Raw genomic sequence first — 11,730 nt, 5'->3', positions numbered from 1 at the left:
AAAATAATGTGGTCTGAGTTTATGTTTACATATGTATGGGAAATGAGTTTTAAATTCTGTCTACTATTGAAATGAAAGGGAGGAAAGGCTTTTAAGATGTTTGTATGTTTCATCTCTAGTTGTTCAAGTGCACGGGTTCAAGGCACCTCATAAAACAAGGAAGTCGTCTTTTTACATTTTATGCTATGTATAATATTATATAGTTTTTAAAAAAAGCTGTATCAACATTCCTCGCTATAAACTGTCATTCATTTACTATTTGGTTGAACAAAACCTAATCATTGCTTTTCTGTATTATGTGTTTTCAGTTGTTGTTTTTTTCACAATGCAAACTTAAGTTTTTTTGACAGGTTGTTACCTTGTGTATGTGCTTTTTCCAATATATTTCATAGCACAACTATGTCCTGACATCTATCAAAACACTGTGCTGCCTTACTAATTTGTACATCAAAGCTTTACAGAATTTCGATGCTTCTTGCATTCTATAGCTTGATTTTAATTGCAGAATTCAGAAGAAACCTGAGTCTTATCTGTCAGAGCTTTACTGTACCAATTGTTCCTCAATTTTCTTTGTCATTTGGAAAATTGGATGTTTGACACTTTTTTTAAGTACTGTTATTTTTATATCAAGTCTGATATATCTTTTTTACACCACAGCATAATGGTTGACAAAATAAAACACTTCAAAATCTGATTGACATGAATAAAGTCAACAATATTCAAGTCTTTTCGTTTCTTTGTTTGTAAATAGAAACAGTGTGATTAAGAAACTATACTCTTATAAACAAAACAATAGAATAACAGTTGAGAGATGTTCTATATGTGCTTTTTCCCCCCAATATATTTCATAACACAGCTATGTCCTGACATTATCTATTAAAACACAAATTCTGTGATATCTTACTAGTCTGAACACCAAAGCTCCACAGAATTTCAGTGCTTCTTGCGTTCTATAGCTTGAATTTTTAATTTCAGAATTCAATAGCTGAATTTGATCTGTCAAAGCTTTATTGTACCACTTGTTGTTCCTCAATTTTCAAATGGAAAATTGGATGTTTGACACTTTTTAAGTACTGTTATTTTTATATCAAGGTCTGATATATCTCTTTTTTTACATAGCATTTGAAATGGTTGACAAAATAAAACACTTCAAAATCTGTTTGACATAAAGTCAACAATATTCAAGTCTTTACGTTTCTTTGATTATAAATAAAAACTGTGATTAAGAAACTAAACCGTTATAAACAAAACTGAGAAATGTTCTGTGGGAGTCCCATGATGTAAAAATGTGTGGGTGTGTTTGTGTGTGTGGATACTAGAATGTGGGTGTGCGTGGAGCCGTGGACGCGTAATAAGTGTGTTTTGGGTTTCTCGAGGCTGTATTTTTACTCCTGTCCGCTCACAACATCAAACTGCCTCTTCCAGCTCCGAAACACCAACAGAACTGGGCCAGTTCCACTTGGATCATGTTTTAATGCTTTAACCGCGGAGCTCCGGTCTGGTTCGGTTCCGTTCGGCGGCGTCTCTGGGCGGGTTTGATGTTGCTGGACTCACGCTGAGGGAGGTGAGAGAGGAAATGGCGGCCGATTCTCATAAATATCAGCGATTTTAGAAAAAACAAAACAAATTGAAGACATTTTACTGTGAGTTCGCGGTGGGATGCATTTCCCAGAGTCGTTCATATGACAAACAGTTTTAGCCGTTAGTTTAAATTTTGAGTATTGTTGAAACACTATAATGTGTTTATTGTGACAAAATGTAAAGTTTTAATGTGGTTTTTTAGGGACTTTGACATTGTTTGGTGGGTTTGGGGCGGTTTTAATGACTGTTAGAGGAGCTGGAGGCCCCGTTAGCTTGTTAGCATGCTAGCCTGTGTTTACGGAAATCAAACTGAACATTAATAACACAGTTAAATAAATGACCACACATTACACGAATACATAGGCATTGTACGTGTTTAGTGAGTTTGTCTGGTATTTATCGGTTAGATATTGCTTACAGTAATGCTTTGACGGCAAATGTTTGATATTTATTATTAAAGTATACACATAATGCACACGTCCTTCACACATCCACCGCATTAATAACCTTATTCAAAAAGCGCATTATGAGTCGTTATGATTATTTTAAAGCAAACGTAGATATTGATATTATATGCAGACATTTTCAGATAATGTTTTTATGCTGCTGCTGTTTTTTCTTCTTCTTCATTTGTAAGTCTGTCTCTTCACTGCAGTGTGGGGACACTTGAACTCCAGAAGAGTCAGAAGATGTTGAGAAAATGATAGCAGCTCAAGAGCTTCAAGCAGACTTTTACCAGTAAGTGCCACACACACACACACCATAACGTTAACTCACTCTTTCTTCAACAGAGCTTGTCTGTATCTCAAACTATGGATATCTGCTTACCTAGACAGTATTTATGGCCATTATAGGCACATTTGAGTTCTGCACCTGCTAAATGACAACTTGCTTATGTACATGAGCTTTAGTGTAGTCAAGCATACTAAAGAGTGTTTCAGCACTGTCCTCACGCAAAGCACACCTATCCTATTGTTGAACACAGCTGAATTACTGTCCACTTACACACTTCTGCACTTTGTTTAGGGAAGGACACTCTCTGCTCTCGGACACGGATCTTGAAGATCATGAAGGGCGAAATGGGAAACCTGCAAAAGGAAAGGTATGTGTGTGCCAGTAACTTTTTCATACATGCATTCAGTTCTCCTTATTCAAACAATCATCTTTCAGATATGGCTGATTCCAGCGTTATGGACATGACAATTGCAGTAAAAATTCAAAACATAAATTCACAGAGAAAGATGTTTAATTCAAAACATTTAATTCATGCTCTAAAACCTAGCTATTGTGTCACTAATTTGGCCAAGGCCACGCAGACATAGTGTATTTGTCATCATGTGAGCCACAGTACAAAAATAATTAGTTGTTTATTCACCATGACAGTCAACCATGGAAATTGAGGTTTAAATAAAATCTGATATTTGTTGAGAAGAGTCAATAGTAAAATAAATGAACATTTGTATTTATATAGTATATTTATTTGTGTACAAATGTATTACATGCAAAGTGCAATCTTGTTTGACCAATTACTCTATTGTGTATTGTATATTTCTTATGTTACCACAAATACACACACACAAAAAAACTACAAAATATCATCTATGAAACAAATATTCTTGGTGGACATTCTGTCACTCTTGTTGGCCTTGCCAGAGATTAAACTTCCAATTGCTCTTCCACAATCATGTTACTGCACTTGTACTGTAATGTACTGATTGTGTTGTGGGCAGTCTATATATATATATATATATATATATATATATATATATATATATATATATATATATGGTACCATATATGAATATATGATAGATAGGTAATGCAAATTGTATTGCAACTACAGTTCGTTTACCAATTTAGCAGACATTACAAACAATGTCAACATCAGATATTTATGGTGTAAACGTGCATATACAAATGACAGATGATTGAATAAACAGTTTTGAGTGTGTTGGCTTGCATGATGAAAAATGATTGAGAGGTTGTAAATAGTTCGAGAGCAAAAATGAGTACCGACTCATCAGTTTTGATCAACAAGCCATATGCTATTAGTTTTTGTCCAAACCACAAAAAATTGTACTTAGTGTTTGCACACATGTGCCAAAGCATTTGCAATTTGCTTAAATCAATAAGAAATGCCCCTCTGAAATGAACAATAAGCTAATTGTTCAGGAATTTAAGCGTATTGTTTTGAAAAATACAATTTTTAATTGAGAATTGAGCCAAAGCAACTGAGAAAACCTGTAATTAAATTATGTCAGAAAAAGAGAAGCAAGTGCAAGACTTTTGTCAGAATAAAAGTTGATAATATTAGCATTCACAGCTGTTTAACTTTATCATTTTAAAATTGTAATGTAAAAAATGAAATTGTACTAAATGTAACTGTATATTATATGCTAAATGTTATAGGAGTTTATTCATCGGGTCACTACATTTTTCCATGAAATGAATCTTGTCATTTTAACATTTAAAACATACAGTTGCACATAATGGAATGTAAAATTCCTGTGTCTGATGTTAAACCTCTTTTAAAGCTGTATATTAATGAGAATGTGCTTAGTCTATTTGTAAATGAAAGAAATAATTACCATTTTAAAAATGGACATGATCAGGTTGTACATAAGAAATGTAGAATCGGACATTCAAGACTAACACACTCATTAATTGAAAGGGGCAGAAGAACCTGTATGACTTATGTAAGAATATTTTAATGATAAAACATATTTTAATAGAATGTGTATTTTTCAAACTATATTAGTGAACGTTTTTTTCAGGAAATATTTTAAGGGTGATGTTTAAAAAGGTGTCCTCTGGAGCAATTTTAGAATATTTATCTTTAAACTAAAAGATTGTTTATAACTCGTTTTAGTCTTGTTGGTATTTGTATGTTTTTTTGTACAATGAATGTTTATTAGGAAACTGATATGATTGTATGTTATAAATATTGTATATGTAAATATATAAACGTTTAAAAAGACATTTAAGATTTTTAAAAAAGATTTAGTTGGAAATGTTATCGTTATACTGTAAAATATTATATTTTTGCTTCTTGAGAATTTATTTTAGTTAGTTCTGAGGTTGAATAGCCATTCGCTTTTTTTATGTATTTTCCCCATGCTTTTTACTATTTGTTAACAGAAGGGCAAGAAGAGCATTGGGGAGAAGTTGAAGGCCTCCGAGGTGAGGGGTCGGGTCAATGGCCACCATCAGGAGAATGACATGGAGAATCTCAGCTTGTTTGAGATTGTCAGATTGGGCAAGAGTGCCACACAGGTACCAACATGCATGCAAACATATTTATACACACACTGAAATATTATACGTCCTCATTCACATTTAAAGTCTTAGGCCCCATTTACACTAATACATTTTAGTTTTAAAGCGGCGTTTTAGAACCAAAACGATCCATATCCACACTCTCATTTCTGAAAAGATTTCTGTCCACACTACACCACTGAAAATGCATATGACGTGACCACACACACATATCTGGCATGCACTGCAGCGTATGTGCACGTCTGAGCTCCAGTCAGTCAGCGGGTGCTTTGAGCACACCTCCCCAGATGAGAGCAGTGCACGTCGGACAGTTCGTCATGAGTACTGCTGGATTTCATCTCAATATAGTTGTTAAATGTGATGACACGGAGCAGCAGCGTTTTAAAATGAAAACAGCCTCTTCAGCAAAAACTCCGGGGTAATGTGACGCAACCGTAGTAAAACTTATGCATTTTAAAACTAAAACATATCAGTGTAAACCGGGCCTTGCACACACTCAAGGTGCTCCAGTATATTATCACGTACATCAGTTGCGTGTCAGATTAGTTAACATATATAGGCCTAATGCAGTGTGTGCTTTTAGTGTAGGCTGTGTGTGTATTATTGAGCGTGTGTGTGTATTTTCTCTCATCCTGCAGTCAGTGGTTGATGACTGGATCGAGTCCTATAAAACTGACAGAGACTCTGCTCTACTGGAACTCATCAACTTCTTCATCCACTGCTCTGGCTGTAAAGGTGTGTCTCTTCCGGGTTTAAATAAGTTTGCATAATTGAAGTGCGTTTTGTTTTATTAAATGCAGATGTTTATTGTAGGTACGGTGAGCTTTGAGATGTTCAGAAACATGCAGAATTCTGAGATCATCAGGAAAATGACAGAAGAGTTTGATGAGGTATGTTAATGAGCAAGATACACCAGAGAAGCTGACGCTGGTCGCATGTATGATATGTAAAACGGTGTGTTTGCTTGGAGAGAGAAGATACTGAAGCTACTGAAAGGAAAACTCTTAAAGGGATAGTTCACTCATTATTTACTCACCGTATCTGTTGGGAGATATTTTGATGAAAACTGAAAACCTGTAACCAATGGTTACAGGTTTCCAGCTTTCCTCAAAATCTATTCTTCTGTGTTCAGTGGAAGGTACGTAAAATATTACCAAATGTTCAGTTTTGAGTGAACTATCCCTTTAAGTTCTGACATATGATTTGTTGTTTTGGGGTCCAAGCCTTTATTCTTTAGTCTTTTATGATCTCTGTTTAGTCAAATCACACATTATAGCAAATCTTAGTGTAAACTATGGTTTCCGGACTGCATCCCAGATACTAAGGGCGTACTCACACTATGCTATCCGAACCGTGCCCAGGCCCGTTTCCCGGATCGTCTGAAAAGTGTGAGTGCTGGGCCTGGCCCGATTGGGAGAGGTGTGCCAGAGCGCGGTTCACTTGGGCTCAGTGTGAGTGTAAAGCGCGCCTGAGCCTGAAATTGAAGATCAGACGTGACTTTTACAGGACTGTTTCATATGGATTTATTAATCATTCTTACTGTTCATTGAACCCAAACTGTCGTAGATTATTAAAGACACAAACCCCTCGCTGCACCTTTAGCAAACATCATAATTCCTGCAGCACGAGGACATTATGATTGTTTATGAGTGTCAAAATTGGTTGATCTGTCCGGCGAAATATTTGATTGCTTTTCACCACATCCCAAAGCACTAAAACAATATAACTAAAGAAATCTCCACTGTGCTGAGCGGAGGTGTTTACTGAACAGCGCATCATCGATGATGTAAGCGTGCTCGGGCCCGAATGTAATTGGAGTGCGGGCCATCGGGGAAGACGGGAAGGGGGACAAGCGTGCTTCGGGCCGGTTCAAGGCAGCTGTACATAGTGTGAGTACGCCCTAATATTGTAACCATTTATAAAAGAAGTATTACAATCTGACTGTCTGAGATTAGGTGTGGGTATAAACATTGCCATCATGATTTTCAGTAGTATCACTGTGAGCATGTGTTATTGGTGGGTGTGATTTTTGCTAAGTAGGATGCGATTCTTGAGCAACATCTATGTTATTCCTGTTCAAAAATATAAACCTTAACTCTAACCTTAACTGTAAATTATTCCCAAATTCAGAGGGGATTAATAGTTACATAAAAATGATATAGAAGCACATAAGTCTAACTGCAGTCATGATATATTGTAAATCTTTCCCTTAAATCTGGTTGTCTGATTGCAATGTTGTTCACGCTAATGTAGCCAGTGGATGTGTGTGTATAAAGGGTGTTTTTGTGTGTTCAGGACAGTGGCGATTATCCGCTGGCGATGGCAGGTCCAGCGTGGAAGAAGTTTAAAACAAACTTGTGTGAGTTCATCGCGACCCTGGTCCGACAGTGCCAGTACAGCATCATCTATGATGAGTACATGATGGACACGCTCATCTCTCTGCTCACCGGCCTGTCAGACTCACAGGTCAGAGCGTTCAGACACACCAGCACTCTGGCAGGTTGGTGAACTCGGGCTGGTTATCATTCAGTGTTCAGAATATTACCACAGTGCACCAGCAATACACTTGAATGTAAATAGTTTTCATGACAAATGCTCAAAGGTTAGAAGTTGATTTTTATATTTAAATAATTTATTTTTATTATTATTAAGGGTGTTTGCTTGGTCTTAAAAAGCCTTAAAATGTGTTTAAATGTAAAAAATAAATTTTAGACCTTAAAGAGTCACTGAAATATTGTAATGTAGGTCTTTGAAACATTTTTAACTGGTCTTAATTTTCTTTTGTTCATGTAAAAGCTATCCAATCACCAGCAATCCATCTCAGTTGAACTTTTACCAAAGTTATATTTTAACTCTATTTACCAATATGGTTTAATAATCGTACTTCTAAAACATTTGTTTAATGTTTTAAGTTCTATGTGTATTTATGGTGGGGAAAACTGATCTGGACAGACTGTTGTGCATGTATTCTGTTTATTATAGTTTTTAAAACTTTTTTTTAATAGTTTTTAGACTTTTTTTAAAGAAATTATAAATTTTAAAACGTGCATGTATGCAACAAGAGTTTGCTTTTTTTGACACTTAATTTGGCAAGTAAAAATATTTTCTATTAACATTAGAATAAAAAAAAACTTTATTTTTTGTTTATTCCTGTATTAGTCTGAAATTAAATTCATGATAGTCTTAAAAAGGTATTAAATGTCTTAAATTTTGACTTGAAACCTGCAGAAGTCCTGTTATTAAGTAAAGACATTGAATAGATCAGATCATATATTTTCTTTTGAACTTTCTGCTAATCCTAAAATGCAGAAATGTATGTAGTTTTTGCTAAAGTGTTAGGCGGTACAACTTTAACACTGATAATAGGAGAAATCTTTTTGTTTTGAAGGCCAAATTGCCATTTTACAATAATTTCTGATCTTGTAACCATAATGACTCTTAAAAGTTCGGAATAGTCATCATAGAAGTAAATTACACTGTAAAAGTGTAATTTCATTAAAATGTTTTACAAATATTTCACAATATTGCTGTTTTTACTTTTTTTACTTTTAAAAAGAAACAGACCTAGTACTTTTTGAACAGTACTCTATTGTCATTATGTCTTTTTGCATTTGTTTACTTTTAGTTTGTGTATTTCACAATGCAACATGTTCATATTACATTACGTGTGATAAATAAAATATTGTGTGACCTAAAATAAATCATTTTTTAACATGTTTTCGATACATTATTTGTTTGCACTGCCAGGAGGTGTTAAGGTGTTAATTCACAAAAATTGCAGAGGTTGCATTTTATGCATTGCAATATTCAGTGAGGATGATAAATGAATGAAGTGTACTCCTAAACTCTACCATCTGCACTGTATTTTAGCCATGAAAATGATGACTGCTTTGGTGAACGTTGCTCTAAATCTAAGCATCAATTTGGACAACACACAACGACAGTATGAGACTGAACGCAACAAGAGCATCGGGAAACGAGCCAATGAACGCTTGGAACTTTTGCTGCAGAAGCGCAAAGAGGTGAGGCACATACCCACACGCACATGTAATCTATTGCCAGACAAAATGTTTAGTATTTTAATATGTGTATTTGGTTCACCAGTAACTGTGAAGGTTCAATTTTTTGTCTTCATTTGGTGCAAAATGAAGCAATAAATCTGATCCAAGCCTGTTTTTTTTATTGCAATATTTAGCTCCAGGAAAACCAGGATGAGATCGAGAATATGATGAATGCCATTTTTAAAGGTGTATTCATCCACAGATACAGGTGAGCAGGTTTCTAAAAGTTTAATTAACTGACTGAATTACTAATATTTTGAAAAATAATATTTTCTAAGAGCTGGTTTATTATTTAATGTATGTACAGGGATGTGATTGCTGAGATCAGAGTCGTCTGCATTGAGGAGATTGGCATGTGGATGAAGATGTACAGTGAGGCGTTTCTTAATGACAGTTACCTGAAGTACGTGGGCTGGACCATGTATGATAAGGTATCACAAACACATGCTCACAGATTGATTGTTATACAGTGGAGATCCAAACTAGAGGACAAAATATCAACACAATGTTTCCATAAAAAATAATGTATTATTTATCATTGTTTATTTGAAAGAATTACTATGTTATTCCATGCTAGTAGAACGGTGTTTTACCTAATTGTCAAAGCATGGCTCGAAATGAACCTTTTTGCTTGGTAGCACTGGGGCTCCTAACCTTAAAAAATTAGACAACCAGCCAAAATTTAGTTGCACCCACCAATTATGAGCACCATTACTACAAGTTTTATATAAACAGATTTATTGCATTTGAAATCAACACTAATCAAAACTAACAAGCAAAAAAAAAATACATGCATGCGTGAGGAAAATGTGTCTCTGTTCCTGAGCGCTGTGTTTCAAGTGCAAAACTGCATTCTGAATGAATGTCTCCTAAATCTGCGCATGCGGTGAACATTTTGCAGTGAAAACCGGTCGCACGCAACAATTTTATGCTCTCGCACAAATGCTCCTAAATATATTTTGAGGTCCCATAGATAAAATTTCAGGTGCATATGCGACCAAAACGATCGCAATTTCGATCCCTGAAAAATCACTTGATTTTGTGGAAATCAAAATGCAAGTCACTGCAGCACAAAGAAAGATTACAACTAAAGAAGAGAGTAGGAAGATTACAGACCTTTCAGTACTGTGGTTAACCGATTGCATTTTGTCTTTCATCGACAGCCAGTGTTTTCTGGAAGACTTAAATGAGTTAGTAAAAGAAAAGATGCGGCGTGCTAGAAATTACAGATTTGGAAGAACAAACTTTACCTGCTGTGGCTGAAAGGGTGGCCCCTGTTGGATGGTTTCAGTCACTTTAGAATTGATGTTTCTGCAATTTATGTTTTCAGTTAAATGGAGGTTGCCAGATAATTTAGGAATTTACCACTAGTTGCTGATTAACACCAGTAACTGGGAGTTATTGAAAAGTGTTCCTCTTTTTCCCCCCAGATATTTCAGTGTTTTATACTGTGTTTCAGAATATGTGCAACTCATGAAATGTGCTTTAAAAAGAATTAAGCTTAGTGGTTTTAGTGTTAGTATGATCATATCTTGTAACTTGTGTATCAATCCATTATAGAAAAGTGCTTTAACCTTTTATCTGCCTGCCTGGTATAAGCATCTACAAAGCAAACTCAAGAATAAAGTTTACAGAATTGTAATAATCTTTAAATAAAATAATTGGCAAGCCTCCGAATCAACTAACACAACTGTACATAGAAAGGACAGAGATAAAGGTGAAAGTTAATCATTACTGATGGCCTTCTCATCCTCTCTTCTTACCTCTTAAAGTCAGGCAGATGTTATCGGGCTCCCCTAGTGAATAAAAAAAATAGCGTTTAAAAGGTTTCATTCCAAATGCGACCAAAATAATTATTTCAGTAAGTGTTTACAGGTGCAGTAGGTGATCTGCCAAACTGTTAACGTTAGCATAATAGCTTTGAAAATGTACGTCCCTCCCCTGCCATAATAGATGATGATCTGATGATGTTAGACAACCTTATACAACACTAGATCCTGTCATTTACCAGTTAGAAAACTTTATGGAGACACACTTTGCCCAGCTTAGTTGTTGACAGGCCAGCGGTTGCAGGAGTTTTATTTCCTCAAAACTGGCATTGGGGTAAAGTTGGTTTTATATTCGCACATTAATAATATTATAATTGTATTCACACTCCTTAATAATATAATTTCAGAAAAGTATTGCTTGAATTCTAAATAGTGAAATCATATAATCAGCCAATGACTATAAAATACAACATTGTTCATGGTCAATGAAATAGTGCTCATGTTGTTTTGAAGTCATACCTACACGCTATTTCAGACCCAATATTCAAAGTAACAGTAGAGTTGGAGCGTGTTGCTGTTAAAAAATGAACGAATGTGTGAATATAAATCAAACTTCACCTCAGTAAAGCTGGTTAGGCGGAAGAGCACTATTTACTTATGTTTCGTTAACTGAATTCAAATCAGTTCAGAAAAAAGCATTGCTAAAAACAGAAATACCCTATCATCTTTTTACACTACACTTACATACCAAGACAACAAGTGACTTCATTTTCAATTGTGCTCGCTGATCCTCGTACATCGCTTGTTTTCATCTCCTTTTACCCTTGAACAATTAAACAAATGCTTAGATCTATTTAACTGACTGTGTTATCGATGCTGTAAACGGTACTCCATGAACTTGCAAATAGTTAATCTTTCAGATGACATTTTCAGTGGCTAAAAAACTCTGTGCACATAAACCCATTCATAAAAAAATACACAATCCACATAAACTTTGCGTGGCTAAAATAGTTTTAAAGCATTGTCTAAACATAATACTTCAG

The 11,730-nt window shown here is 35.1% G+C and overlaps 1 protein-coding gene across 3 annotated transcripts in view; it reads left to right on the top strand.

Annotated features, from left to right (window-relative positions):
* The first annotated feature begins 1,314 nt into the window (after positions 1–1,314).
* Positions 1,315–11,730, top strand: part of stag2a (STAG2 cohesin complex component a) — a 28,689-nt gene continuing 18,273 nt past the window's right edge. The window contains exons 1-10 of one of the 3 annotated variants that reach the window (XM_056457674.1): positions 1,315–1,564; positions 2,237–2,319; positions 2,608–2,683; positions 4,720–4,854; positions 5,496–5,592; positions 5,671–5,747; positions 7,153–7,357; positions 8,728–8,879; positions 9,053–9,126; positions 9,226–9,349. In XM_056457674.1, the coding sequence (XP_056313649.1) occupies positions 2,282–2,319; positions 2,608–2,683; positions 4,720–4,854; positions 5,496–5,592; positions 5,671–5,747; positions 7,153–7,357; positions 8,728–8,879; positions 9,053–9,126; positions 9,226–9,349 (978 nt within the window). In that variant the 5' untranslated portion in view covers positions 1,315–1,564; positions 2,237–2,281. Of the gene's footprint in view, positions 1,565–1,621; positions 1,644–2,218; positions 2,320–2,607; positions 2,684–4,719; positions 4,855–5,495; positions 5,593–5,670; positions 5,748–7,152; positions 7,358–8,727; positions 8,880–9,052; positions 9,127–9,225; positions 9,350–11,730 lie in introns of those variants that run through there. The other 2 variants (XM_056457675.1, XM_056457676.1) reach the window with 2 other exon arrangements.

This window comes from Danio aesculapii, chromosome 5, assembly GCF_903798145.1.
Source record: "Danio aesculapii chromosome 5, fDanAes4.1, whole genome shotgun sequence".
In the NCBI taxonomy this organism is placed as follows: domain Eukaryota; kingdom Metazoa; phylum Chordata; class Actinopteri; order Cypriniformes; family Danionidae; genus Danio; species Danio aesculapii.
The sequence above is the reverse complement of the archived record's forward strand: the minus strand, read 5'-3'. Positions and strand labels throughout refer to the sequence as shown.